The sequence below is a fragment of the Gekko japonicus genome, unplaced genomic scaffold (assembly GCF_001447785.1).
Source record: "Gekko japonicus isolate JY-2015 unplaced genomic scaffold, Gekko_japonicus_V1.1 scaffold154, whole genome shotgun sequence".
Classification (NCBI taxonomy): domain Eukaryota; kingdom Metazoa; phylum Chordata; class Lepidosauria; order Squamata; family Gekkonidae; genus Gekko; species Gekko japonicus.
The window spans coordinates 1,025,583-1,040,257 of NW_015172008.1; the positions used below are offsets into that span (position 1 = coordinate 1,025,583).

General features: G+C 45.1%; 1 protein-coding gene across 1 annotated transcript in view; it reads left to right on the top strand.

Annotated features, from left to right (window-relative positions):
- Positions 1-14,675, top strand: part of COL1A2 (collagen, type I, alpha 2) — a 77,308-nt gene that overhangs the window by 13,953 nt on the left and 48,680 nt on the right. The window contains exons 7-12 of the mRNA XM_015420217.1: positions 5,525-5,569; positions 6,725-6,778; positions 7,344-7,397; positions 8,397-8,450; positions 10,006-10,059; positions 11,422-11,475. Coding sequence (XP_015275703.1) covers positions 5,525-5,569; positions 6,725-6,778; positions 7,344-7,397; positions 8,397-8,450; positions 10,006-10,059; positions 11,422-11,475 — 315 coding nt within the window. The remainder of the gene's footprint in view (positions 1-5,524; positions 5,570-6,724; positions 6,779-7,343; positions 7,398-8,396; positions 8,451-10,005; positions 10,060-11,421; positions 11,476-14,675) is intronic.

Consider the following 14,675-nt stretch of genomic DNA (forward strand, 5'->3'; position numbering starts at 1 on the left):
CTCCTAGTCATCTCAGCCTACTGTTGTGTATTGCCCTTCCAATGTTGCCAAGATGGGAGGCCCTTCTGTTACACTTGATTTTGCAATAGGAAATTGTCATGTTGGAACTTTGGAGCACAGGAGCCAGCACAATGATCACATGTACATGTGAGTGTGGTGCTTGCAATTCTGTTGTGTATCGCTGTGTAGCCAACATAGAAATGTGCAATACTAATCAAAGAATCATAGAGTTGGAAGAGACCTCCAGGGTCATCTAGTCCAACCTCCTGCACAGTGCCCCCCACACCCTCAGTGACCCCTGCTCGATGCTCAGAAGATGGCAAAAAAACCCCTCCAGGATCCCTGGCCAAACTGGCCTGGAGAAAATTGCTTCCTGACCCCAAAGTGGCGACTGACATTTCCCTGAGTGTGTAAGAAAGGGCCACAAGAGCTAAGCACTGATGCAACCCTTCTGGCCCTCTCTCTTATGATCTGCCTACATTCACAGAATCAGTATTGCTGTCAGTACATTTTCAGCATGGTGTCAGATAACCCCTGGATTTTTTTATTTTGTTCTCTGGCAGTCTGAGATAAATATATAGTGCCCACCTAAGTAGGTCTACTCAGAATCCTACAGAAGTCTATGCAATGGGGCTTACTCCCAGGAAAGTGTTTGTAGATATTCTCCTCATGACAAGTCTTGCAGAGAGGCTATTTTTAAACAGCCTCTTCATTCAAAGGTAATTATGTTTTCAGGACAATAGAAAAAAATTCCAAGATTGATATTTACAAGCAGAGAGACTGAGCGAAAGAGAGGGAGATTGTTTTTAAACTACCGGTATGTGCCTAATGCCCTAAAGAAAAGAAAACATACAACATGTAATCCTAAAACTGGCAACAATGTGAACTTACTTGCGATTAAAGCCAGCAGTAATATAATATTGGCTGTTAACAGAGGACAAAATATTGATAACTGTGAACTGATGCTCAGAGAGATTATCTCTCTGCACAGTCTTGCGTCCAATAACCTGTTACAGTGACATCCCTGAACCAGAGTTCCATCCACTTCAATGGATGAGGCACCTCGGCTTCACATCTAAGTGAATCTCTTGCAGGAAAAGGAGCTCTGTGCGTGTACTGGAGTTCTCACACTCACAAGAAACTTCTCGATCAGGGTGAATGCCTTCAGCTTTATATCCAGTACATATTTTCCATGTGTTAGCCATTAGATGGTGACGCTTTACCACCTATGCCAGAGCCATCCCACTGAAGTATGGAATTGTTTTTTTGTGTGTAAGTGATCTGAAAGTTGCAGACCAGGGAGAAAGCTGCTGGTGCTCCTTCAGCAGAATCATTGCCTGACTTTCATCAATCGATTCACTTGCAGCAGTCTTATTTTAATGAATAGGACTCAGCTGTACGAGAGCACTTATTGCTCATTTATTTTGGTAGGGAAAACATGGTTTATTGTGCATTTTCTCCTATTGGTGTCTGTTGGCAAGTCTAACCTTCTGCTCCTTATTCATTAGTTTTTACACTGGCACAGAGATGTTTTAGCACTGGAGCAGAGGAACAGGGAATAGAGTGAGAGTGGCCCTATGTTGGATCTCCAGCCCACTTGCTCTCCCCCCTCCTCTCCAGGAGTTCAAGGTAAAAATAGGGACTGGCTGGAGACATGGGCTCTGTGCAGCCTTTGTCAGCCTTTGTGAATCAACCCCCCCTATCCTCACTCTCCATATAAAGCTGCCTTGAGCAGGGATAAATATTTTAGTAAATAAATAATAAAATTTAAAAGCTTGCACTTGCTGGGCCAAAGGGTAGAACTGAGAACATGGAAACCTCAAACTACAGCTATTCTCAAAGAAAGTTATCTAGTTGAAACTTCAGTAGAATGAGTGTTCGTTATGTTGGCTGTAGTTATTGGTCTTCTAAGGGCATGGGGACCTGTCTTCTTATTCAGTTAGGGCACCAGCCATTCTTTGCTTTCTCCTGTTCATACAATAAAATCAGTAAGGTTGCCAACTGGCTATAAAAATGGGTTCATTTGCTACAGGCAAGTTGCCTGAATTTTTGTGTCCAAGCCAGAGATTTGCCTGTAAATTGGCAACAGTATTTTTGCCAAGCTCTCGTCTAGGCTTGGTGTGCTACTACATGTGTTTCTGTATGTCACACTGTAGTGCACATGTGTCTATTGCTCCACAGAGGCTCCTCAGATTGAGCTGAAGGACAGGGGTGGCTTGAGGTATTTTGCCACCTTAGGCTGCCTCCGCCTCCCTCGTGGCTGCTGCCCGCATCTTACCCAGAGGGTCAGAGAAGCTAATGTTTCTCACTTCTTCACCACCCCAAGCCATTCTGAAGTTAGCATGACAAGAATGCATGCCCTGTGGGGCTTCCCAAATTCTCACAAGATTTTAGCTGCCCTGGTGATGATTGCCATGCAAGAAGAGTTCGGCCTACCACACCTGCACATCTTAGCCACTTGAATAAACAAGATACTTTTGGTATTACCTTTACTCTTAATATGCTGTGATCTGGAATGGCCTCAAAACAAAGACCATTGACACACTGCTTAAGTGCTTGACAAGTCACAAAGAAAATTAAAACACAAATCTTAAATATTTGTCCTTGTTTTAGTAAGACTTTTGAAAGCATACCATCATAATGAGCACGGTATCTGAGACCATTTCCACAGTACAGTCTTCTTTTTTTCTGCCAAGTAGAATTCCCTTCTGAAGCGTCGAATCTGCAGCACTCCTTCCACAGTATGGCTTTTGCTTCGTAGTAGTTGTTTTTTAATCCCGTTCCATCCATTCCGCATATACTGTGGGGTGGGCATGCTGCCTCCCAGCATGCATTTCTTCATTAGAGGAATCTTCTTTTATTTTTTTGTGCATGCGTAATCAGGGGTCATTTCGTAGAAAAAGAGCTAGGGGAACTCATTAGCATAACTCATTAGCATATGCCACACCCCCTGACATCAGGGGCCCGGCGGTGGACCTGCAAGGCCGACGGGAGTGCGAGGAAGCCCCGCCAAGGCCCTCCCTGGCCCCAGGCAGGCAGGGGTGGGGAGAGGCGGGGAGGAAGCAACTTACCCTCCCTCTTCTCCTGCCTCCTCCTGGCTGAATGAGGGCTGGAAGCGGGACGGCCGGAAGCAGGGGGCAGGGCTTCGTCATGTGCCCCGCCCCCTGCACCTCACCCGGGGGAACTGCGTTCCCCCGCGTTCCCCCCCGAAATGACCTCTGTGCGTAATGACATTGCAAAGTTATTACATTGTCAAAAAAAACCTTGCTTAGGAATGGGGAAAGGCTCTCTAGTCCTCCGGCCAACTCATATTTCTAAGCAGGCCAGAGAAGCTGGGAAAGTCATGGGCACAGAGGCTGCATCTTGATGCATAGTATGGGGCCCACTTCCCTGGTGGGCTGTCCAGCAGATTGCTGCTTTTGCACTTGCATTCCCCACACACACACCAAGAGTTCAGGTGGACTGGAAAATCTAACCAGGCCGCCCGCCCTGCACCCTCCCCTGAGTGTCCCCTGGGGACAGCCCCACTCCCTTGCCCTGGCCCACAGAACCCCTTCCCACATAAGCTGCTGCCTCCTGTGGGAAGCCTTGATTCACTGCCAGAGGCTGGTGGCCCCCACCAACTGCCAAGCTCTCTCAGTCCCCGAGGTAGCAGCTTCCCAAGGTGGCTTCCCTACAGCTTGTCCCAGTGGACAAAGGCAGCCTTGGGAAGGGTGCTGATTGTGCTCCTCTGAGCGACCAGCCCTCCCTGAAGGGTAGCTGTATTCTCCCTCTTGGCTGCCACCTCTCTTCCACAGCCCCAAGCAGATCTGCCCCTGCCCAGCACTTTTGGACGCCTTTATCAGATGGAGAAGAGAGATGTGCGCTGGAAGTTTCAGAGGAGTGTTTGAAAAGTCCCTTTAAGAAAATAGGAAGATAATCACCGGGGGGGGGGCTCTCAGCTGGCTACTGCACTTCTCAGAGTCCTACCAGGATAGGTGCATCACCAGGCCTTCAACCCCTAGCACTGACTGCCACCACCCTCCCAGTTTGCCAGGGAGCCAGAGGCTCGCTCAGCTGCTTCTGGCTCCCTCTTGCAGCCCGGTTTAAAGGAGGAAGCCCGAGACTGCTGAGCTGGCAGGGGGAGCTGCACAACCAGGAGAGGAGGAAATGGGAAGCACCTTCCCAGGCAATCCCAACCCCACTTTCTCCTGGCCTCAGCAGAACAAGCAGTCATTTCCGTACTGCCCCGTTTTTTCACAACGTTATAACATTCGTCTATAGTAATCATCAGAATCACATCCTAACACAATCAATAAAATGGCAAATGTCTCTGGGACAACCTGGGGGGGGAGAGTGGTAGGCGGGGTGAACACGTGTGACTTGATGGCACAACACAAAATGGCAGCATGGCGGGGGGGGAATTCAGCTGCAGGAATTCCTCACTAAAAACTGTGAAGTTAGGATCCAAATTTTTAAAAAGTCACTGAATATGAGGATTCTGAAAATGCAGGGTAAGGGGGTGCAACATTCAGATCTACTCCTGGGGAGTCAAAATTGTTTGCAGAAATTTTTGCATAGTTCAAATATTTAAGAACGCAGATGTGGGGGTTTGGTCTTTTGTGGAAATGGTCTAAAAGACCACCTGTTCCCATATGAACTTGTGTGGGTGTTAAGATCATCCTTGGAGATCAGCTCCACCTGAGGTGAGGTGACTGACTTAGTTAGAGCCTCCGCTGTGGAGGTGCATCATCAGTAGAGTTTCTTCTCTGAGCCCAGTCAACTGGTGGTTAATCTTATGACTTTTAGACACCAAGTACAGACTGCAGTTTATCCAGGCCTCTAGTGGAGCTTAGAGCAATGACCATGGTTTTGCTGCAGATTTTTAGCCTGCCAGTGGTTTGGGGTTTCTTTTTTGTTTAATATCGATTGTTGTTTATAATGTTGTTTAAAATATTAATTATTGTTTAAATTGCCTTGTTTTTAAATATGTTGTAAGCCACCTCAAAAACCTTGGTCAGCAGCTAGGATGGAAATATTTCAAACAAATATTGTAGTATAGTACATTCTACTAAACCCCATAAGATTGAATCCAGCTGGCTTCTACATTGAATTTCACCCAGTTCCCCTCCCATCCTACTGCACATGGCTTTTGTCCATGCAAGTCTGAGGATTCCCAGCATTACCTTTTTGGTTGGTCAAAGGGAACCCCCTCCTCCTTTTTTCACCAGTGATAAAGTTGGTTGGATCCAACCCATTGTCTACTGTAAGGATTATAGAGGTATTACAACTTGTATTATGCTATTAGGCTAGGCTAGGGAAAGGTGGATTCAGTCTCTGGTGTTCTGCTTCACTGTTTGTTGACTCTAGAATCGCAGGCAACTAATTAAACTAATGTCAACAGCAACAACATTATGACTGTAATAACAACACAATCTTTTTGTACCTTAGTGTCATCTCATTTGCATGAATTAAATGATGCTGGCAATGGTGCTGAGTTGTTACTTACTGTTCTAAGTGATCTTTGCCTTATATCTTTTTCCAGGGACTTATGGGACCCAGAGGCCCTCCTGGAGTAACTGGACCCCCTGTAAGTGTATTCTGATTACAGCCATTGGTGATCACTGAGTTATATACATCAAGCATTGCTTATCAATCAAGCCTAAACCAAATCCCTTCCTGTAGAAGAGATATTAACTGCCAGCAGCCCCCCCCCCAGGGTTGCCACTGCCAGCCTCCAGGTGATGTCTGGAGAACTCCTGGGATTATAATTGATCTCCAAGTGACAGTAGGGTTGCCAGCCTCCAGGTGGGGCCTGGAGATTTCCCTCTTTTACAACTGATCTCCAGCTGACAGAGATGAGATCCCCTGGAGAAAATGGCTGGTTTGAAGGGTCGACTCTATGGCATTGTACCATGCACAGGCCTCTCCCCACCCTGTCCCGGATCCACCCCAAAGTCTCCAGGTATTTTCCAACCCAGACTTGGCAACCCTAAGTGATAGAGATCAGTTCACCTAGAGAAAATGGCCTCTTCTGAAGTGGACTCTATGGCATTATACCCCACTGAAATCCCTCCCCAAACCCCACCCTCCTCAGTAGGGTTGCCAGCCTCCAGGTAGGGCCTGGAGATCTCCCACTTTTCCAACTGATCTCCAGCTGACAGCGATCAGCTCCCCTGGAGAAAATGGCTGCTCTGAAGGGTGGACTCCATGGCATTAAAATCCACTGGGGTCCCTCCCCTCCCCAAACCCCACCCTCTCCCAGATCCACCCCCAAAGTGTCCAGGTATTTTCCAACCCAGACCTGGCAACCTTATTCCTCAGATTCCACCCCTAAAATCTCCAGGTATTTCGTAACCTGGAGCTGGTGACCCTACCCTCAGCACTGGGCATGACATACTGTATCTTTGACCCTCTTAACATAATACAGAAGTACATCTTACTCCTCCTTTTGTTCCCACTTCATCTGTTGTGCCCTTTTCTAAACTCTTACCTTAATAATCATGCCTGGTTTCCGCTGCTCTTTTGTTTTGGCCTTTTATGGTATGGAAATCCACTATATGTAGTTGCATCACAGCCCAGCACTCTGGGGCTTTCCCAGTTGTGTGTCTGGACCCTTGATCATGACACCAGCTTCTTGGTACCATTCTGTATTCAAATCCAGATCTTTTCTCCAGATCCGTACTTTTCTGGAAGAGTGCTCACCATTTTAATATGGAATTTTCTTTTGTTGCCCTCTTTGTAGGGTCCTCCAGGCCACTCTGGACATGCTGGTGAACCTGGTGAACCCGGTCAAACAGTAAGTAAATATGTTTTCAGTCATGACAATGATTGGAATTTTGAAATTCCATCCTACATGGAATACTTGGTGCACATTCAGGGTATTAGGACTGAATAACAACCATAAGAGGCTGCTAGAAACACAGCCTTTATAGCAGTTGCCACAAGGCTATGGAGCGGAATGATCTTTCATGCTTTCAGCAAGGGTTGTGAGGTTACCTCTTTCAGTTAGTTTGGCGAGCTAAGTGCTGAATGGGGAGGGAGTTGTCCCAAAAAATCTGTGGATGCTATTTTATCTTGCCATTGGCCGCTTATTTTCTGATATCGTTGCAAGTTTCCCCGTTGTCTTCCTTTGTTGTGTAAGCCATCTTGCACATACAAAAAGTGACACAAAATGTTTTCAGTGAATAAACAAGACCTTTGCATTTGTGAAAGCCAACAAACAGGTTCCCAAAGTTTGGAACAACTGGAGTCAGGCTAGGATCCTGATTTGGACAAGGTCACTAGTGCACACTTAATCCATAGAAGCTGGTACTATTTGTGCTCATTGTTTTGTTTCAAATTAAATTCTTCTTCATTTCTAGGGTCCACAAGGTGCTCGTGGTCCAACTGGTCCTCCTGGGAAGTCTGGTGAAGATGTAAGTATTCCTGGAAAGTTTTAGAGCAGTAGGAGCCATCTTCTAATCCAAACATCAGTGATCATTCATTGTACTCCTCCCCCCATCCAGCCCCACACAACTCCTGCATTTCTGTGTATCCAGACTTCTAATTGTCCAAATGTTTGGATGTTTCTTATGCCCAGCAAACATTTTATTAATAGCTGGATGTCACAGTTATCTTAATGTGTAAAACAGAATTATTTATTCAGTCTGCAGTGTGTCTTATACTGAGTCAGTCCACTGGCCTGTCTAGCCCCCACTGTCTGCTTGGATGGACAGCAGTTTTCCATGATTTCAGAGATTTTCCCAAACCTGATCGTAGCTGGCAATGCTGGGATTGAACCAGGGGATGTTATGCTTGGGAAGCAGGCAGACTCTGAGCTGTGGCCCTTCAAGGGGAGCTGGATACTGTTTGCAAAATCCAATTTCTAAGCAGGAAGTTAAGGAAAGGTCTAGAACTGGCAGAGAAAAGCTTCCTATACCTTTGACCACCTGCCTCAATATCTGCACCCACACACTGAAGGACAATGTGCCAAGGAGCCAGACACCGGCTGTATATTGTTTTCTGACCCCACTGTGGCCAACCAGGACAATTTTGCCATCTTGTATATGTAACATTTGTGAAATGTGTTTTATGATTTTAAAATGTGCTTTTATGTTTTAATGTTTTATGATGTCAAATGGCCTTGTAAGCCACCCTGAGCCTGTTTCGGTGGGGAGGGTGGGGTATTAATTAATTAATTAATTAATTTAAAGTGTTTACTCAGAAGTCAGTCACACTGAATTCAATGGGATTTACCTCTAGGTAGGATGCAGCTTATCTTTACATAAAACAGCTTTAAAAGGTGTCAACAATCTCTTCTTAAAGAAAAAATATATCCTGCCTATAGGTACATTAATATGTTTGATGTACTTAGTGTTTCATACAAAAAAGTGAGAGAGTAAATTTGTTCCCCCATTATTTACTGACTTTTAAAGGGTCATCCTGGGAAACCTGGCAGATCTGGTGAGAGGGGTGTTCCTGGCCCGCAGGTGAGTGCTGTCTTTCCTGAAGTCTTCAGAATCTGCCAGTTGAATCTGGCTGCAACTTTGAGAAAAGGGAAACAATCTCTTCTGTTGTTCTTTAGGAGCAGATTTAGTGTAATGACAGTTTTGCATGTTGTGTTACTGATTCTAGATATTTCAGTCATTTATGATAGAGTTCAGCCCACTTGCCCCACGAACAAATAGGATCCCCTAAGAAGATCCTATTGGTAACCCCAGGTGCTGACCCAGGCCAAAGAAAAGAAGCAGTGGCTGCAGCAATGGGATTGACAGGGTGGCAGTAGCCTGGCCCACTACTTCCCGCCCCTTCTTTGGGGTGGCCCTATAAGAAAATTAATTGATGACCAAGAATTATGGGTAAACAAGCTGTAGCATCAGTACAAGTATACCTAAGAGAGATATTTGGATTTCATATGCATAGAATGTTTAAGTCATCTTGAGAAATTTACATGTGATGTGCAGGGTATAAATCAAATACATAACCCTGTACTGTGCATGTACATTCAGAACCTATGTGCTTAGAAGCTAGTTTGCTACAGGCACTCATTCTATATGCATTCTGTTCCTAAACACATTTTTTTGGAAGAAAGTGTTGTTGATTTCAAGAGAAGTTACTTTTGAGGAAATGAGCTTAGCCAGAGGCCCCTAACCTTTTGGAGCCTAAAACTACCTAACACAGGAGGAAGAGCCCAACCCAAAATGACTGCCATGGGAGGTGAAGCCAAATAGAATACCTCCCTCCTCAAGCCTCCCGGGGAGAAAGAAAGCCTGAAGGGGGAATGGAATCAGACACTATCAAAGGAAAGCCCAGGTGCTTAGCAGTCCTAACCCTCCAAGTACTGGTAGGCACCATGGCACCCATAGGCATAGGGTTGCCAGACCCCCTGGCCTGGGTGGGGGTTCCCCAGATTTTCCAGCCTTCTGCCCCCAAACGGACATCACACATCAACATCCCTGACATGATGACATCATGCAGAAGTGATGTTATCATTTCAGGAAATCACAGGGCAAGGCTCTGGTTTTTGGGCCAAACTATGGTTTTAGACCAAAGAAGACCCCAAACCCAGAGTTTTGCCCAAAATGCAGAGCGTCACTGTGTGATGTCCTAGGCATGATGATGTCATGCAGCGTCCCTGCCCACCCCTGGAATTCCCCCCAAATCTCTCCACTGGCAAGCTGGAGAGACCTGGCAACCCTACATAGGCACCAAATTGTAGTGTTGTTGTCTGAGGGGTTTCTGTATGTGAAGTTTAAATGGCATGCTGGCTGATCTTGTGAAAGAGAAAGATATTTATAATGCAAAGGAACATTCTGTGAAATCAGCTGCATTAGGAACTTGAAAGGATGAAGCCCAATGTATGAAAACACCAGTTGTAAGCTCTGGCTCGTGACATGCAAAACTTGTGAATGGATTGCACTCAGGAAGAGTAGCTTCCAGATTTCAGAGTCTTTCTCATATTTGTAGCTTCATCTGTTCATTCTGACATGTGAAATTAACAACTCTTACATGTATCAAAAAAGGTGTTGTTTTTTTCCTTTTAAGGGTGCTCGTGGCTTTCCTGGAACTCCTGGCCTCCCTGGTTTCAAAGGAATAAGGGTGAGCATTTGATTGGGAGAGGAATACAGCTGAGGATAATGATAGTTAAGGACACTGACAGTGGCTGCAATCACATGCTCCTTTAGATCTGACATAGGTGCAAATACCTGACGGATCTAAAGGGAGTGATCAGAGCAACATCTGGGAAGCGTCCCGCAGTTGTCAGCAACCCGTGCTTCTCCGCCATGGAAGCGGAGTTAAAAGACACCAGGGAAAGTCTGGTGTTATCTGGATAAGGCGGGCCATGAGCAGACTTTTCCCTGTCTGATTGCTCAAGCATGCTCTCAAGCTGTTGGGATGGTATGATCAGGCCATCCTGGCTTGATGCCATTCCCCCCTCTTTCACAGTATGCCCATCATTGCATACTCCATAGGGGGCCCTCAGTATGGAGGTGAGATTCCTCGTTTATGTCCAAGGGAAACAAATGGCAAAAAAACCCAAAACGACTCACCCACTGTTGCACCCGCAGCGTCAAAGGGCTGTGTGATCTTGCAACTGTGTGTTAAATTCCTCCTGACGGAATAGCCTTGCTTCCCTTCTGCTTCAACTGGTGCGTGTGACTGCAGAATCATCCTAAGCAGAATTACACACTTCTAAATCCATTGACTTCTACACAAGCATAGGCTAAACAAGGCTTTCAGAAATTGGGTCTAACATGAACCAAACATGAATCACATTGTAGGGCATGTCTTCACCAGGCCTTTGGGGGCTAGAATGGAGAAACTGAATGGATTACCATGGTGGAAAGAGTCAGTCCTTATCCATAATGGTCACCTGACGCCTGTGCTGTGTGTTATTGCAGGACCAGCAGGGCATTGCCTGAGTGTTTTCTTTCAAGGTTGATAATGGTTTTCTGAAATGTCAAAATGCAATGTTTTGTGGCTGGAAAGTAGCTTCCACCACCAAATGTGACTGTTGCCTCCAGTTTGTTGTGGGAGTTGTGCTAATGTCATGGGAAGACTTTGCATGGGTTCCTATGACATCAGCATCACTGCAAGGTACTTCACATGTGCTTTCCTTGCCTACCTGCACCACTTTGAATAACCCTGCCATTGCAGAAAATATTTTCCCATGTTTTCTCTTGGACTTCTGTTTGTCTGGTGCTTTTATAAATCCCTGGCAGTATAACAGTGCAATCCTAAACCGAGTTATGCCCTTCTAAATCCATTATTTAGGATTGCACTGTAAAACACACAGACTATTCCCCTCTCCCCCTCCCCCCCAAAAAATCTTATTTCCTGGCTACAAACCATTACCTCTATTCAACAGGAGAATCTGCGTGCATTTAAAATGTTGTTGGTTTATAGGGAGATCTTAAAAATAAATATTAAAAATAAATAAATATTCTTCATTCATTACAGGGACATAATGGTTTGGATGGTCGCAAAGGAGAACCTGGTGCTCCTGGTAACAAGGTAAAATTTACTGACAATACAAGCTATATGTGTCATTTTTTATTGGAGAGCGCATATACTATATAGCAGGATCTCCATTCCCAGTGCTATGTTTATGTATTTTAATGTACTGTTTACCACAGTTAACAAGTTCTATAGATAAAGTCAGCTTGTGCCAAGAATGGACTGTGGTGGGGGTTCAGTCCTAAAACCTCAGGACAAATGGGGAAAAAAAATTAGTGAAATCTTTGGGTTCAAATTCTAGCACTGAAGGAACAATCATTTATAACAAGTACCTTTAAAATAAAGCTACAGAAAACACAACAGTACATACCTTACATTGTGCTGGTAAAATGTTTAAGGAGACTTCCTCCAACTTAAATGGCTCTTGTGTTTGGAGGCCAGTCTGCAGGAGTCAGGGGGCACCATCAGTACTATGGAGTTAGTCACTTTTGGGGAAAACCCAGGAGTGATGTCACACTGCTCTAAGAATCATAAGAACATAAGAGAAGCCAATGTTGGATCAGGCCAATGGCCCATCCAGTCCAACAATCTGTTATACAGTGACTGAAAATACCAGGTGCCATCAGGAGGTCCACCAGTGGGGCCAGGACACTAGAAGCCCTCCCACTGTTGTCCCCCCAAAAAACACCAAGAATACAGAGCATCACTTGCCCGAGAGTTCTTCTCTATACCTTGTGGCTAATAGCCACTGATGGACCTCTGCTCCGTATGTTTATCCAATTCCCTCTTGAAGCCGTCCATGCTTGTAGCCGCCACCACCTCCTGTGGCAGTGAATTGCATGTGTTAATCACTCTTTGGGTGAAGAAGTACTTCCTTTTATCCATTCTAACCCGGCTGCTCAGCAATCACATTGAGTGCCTATGAATCATAAAATCATAGAGTTTCTGGTGTTTCGTAGAATGGAGTGACATCACTTCCATGTTTCTCCTGGCAGTGATATAATACAGTCACACCAACATCCGTTTTAAAATTTATTTTCCTTCTGTCAGCTGATGGGCAGCAGTGGTTGCCAGCAGGAGACCTAGCAATCCTAGTTAGGGGAAGAGCCACTTAAGTTTTAAAAAGGCTCCTTAGGCTGCAGGGAGACTTCCCGATTTGCTCAGTGGCTGGTAGGATATAGGCAAACATTTCAGTTGCCAAGTCCCAGTTTCCACTGTTGGCTTACCCCAGGCCCATCAAAGTCTGTACAAATATTAAATACTGTTATCTTTCCCTCTCCTGGTTGTGCCATGACACACTAGTAAATACATATATTGCACACCAGGAAAAAGATTATCAGGCCTTTTCTTTAGTTGCTGTGGTGAACTAAGCAGGGGTCGTTTCGTAGAAAAAGAGCTAGGGGAACTCATTAGCATAACTCATTAGCATATGCCACACCCCCTGACATCAGGGGCCCGGCGGTGGACCTGCAAGGCCGGCAGGAGTGCGAGGAAGCCCCACCAAGGCCCTCCCTGGCCCCAGGCAGGCAGGGGTGGGGAGAGGCGGGGAGGAAGCAACTTACCCTCCCTCTTCTCCTGCCTCCTCCTGGCTGAATGAGAGCCGGAAGTGGGGCAGCCGGAAGCAGGGGCAGGGCTTCGTTGTGTGCCCCGCCCCCCGCACCTCACCTGGGGGAACTGCATTCCCCCGCGATCCCCCCCCCCGAAATGACCTCTGGAACTAAGGGAAACAGTTGCTCTTGAGTTTACATGAGAAGTGTTGAAAAGGAGTTGTAAGAAGACAGAACTTTTAAATTAGGACAAAGAATCCCTTACTCCTCTGCCAGGTTCTGATGTTTGCTCAGGAACTAGGGAGGTGAACCAATGAAATGGTACCATGGACTGCAGCTTGTTTCCACTCTCAGTTACTGCAGCAGTTGACATCTGATTATACAACATATGGTTCCTGTCTTAGAGACTAGAATACAGTATATCCAAAGAGTATTCAAACTATATCAAAATGGATCTTCATAAATCAAGGAAATTATTGTCCATGCCTTCTCAAGGCAAAATGAGGGCTAATTTGATTGGCAGTTCTTATCCCCACTTTAAGCTAACATGCAACAGATTGAAAGAAATAGGGTGGTGTGGGCCTACTCATGTGTAGGACTACCCAGTGCTCCATGTACTTTCTTATGCACATTCAGAGCTCTTGTTTAAGTTGGCCATGCCATTTATTGCATGGAATAGTCTTGCACACCCACAAAATATACGTTAATTTTCTTCCTTTATTGAAATGAGTGGACAAGCCTTTTTAAGCTAGGCAGCTGTGTTGAATTCCCAGGCCTGTAAAATAATCTTGTTCAGCTAGAGGAACATTTTTCATTGATGTATCAGCCATACAGAAAGTCCCCATGGGGCCAGCAAGCTTATAAAGATATTGTTCAATTAACCCAAAGTATTGGGGGGGGGGTGTTCACTGGTCTCAAGTTGCTTCCAACTTGGTGACCCCATGAATTAATGACTTCCAAAACATTCTGTCGTTAACAGTCTTGCTGAGGTCTTGCAAACTGAAGGCCATGGCTTCCTTCATTAAGTCAATCCATCTCATGTTTGGTCTTCCTCTTCTCCTGCAGCCTTCAACTTTTCTAAGCATTATTATCTTTTCAAGTGACTCTTGTCTTAAAAAGTACAATTGAGCTTCTAGGGAGAGTCATTTGAGCTTCAAGGAGAGTTCAGACTTGATTTGATCAGTAGCCCACTTTTTTGTCCTTTTGGCAGTCCTTTGTAAAACTTTCCTCCAATACCACATTTTAAATTAATGAATTTTATTCCTGTCAGCTTTCTCCAGTTTCCAACTTTCATACTCATGCCATGAATTACCTTGATCTTGGTAACCAGTGACACATCCTTACACTCGAGAATCTTTTCCAACTCCTTTAAGGCTGCCCTTCCCAGTCTCCATCACCTTCTGATTTCTTGGTTGCAGTCTCCTGTTTGGTTGATAATGGAGCCAAGGAACAGAAAATCTTTAATCATTTCAATTTCTTCATCGTCAGCCTTAAAGTTGTATAATTCTCCAGTAGTCATTACTTTTGTTTTTTTGATATTCAGTGCTAATCCTGTGTTGGCACTTTCTGCTTCAACTTTCATTAGTAGTAATTGCAAGTCTTCACTATTTTCTGCCACTAATGTAGTGTCCACTACATATCTCAAATTCCTGCCATCAATTTTCACTCCACCTTCATCTCAATCTAAACCAGCTTTTGATATCCCATGAT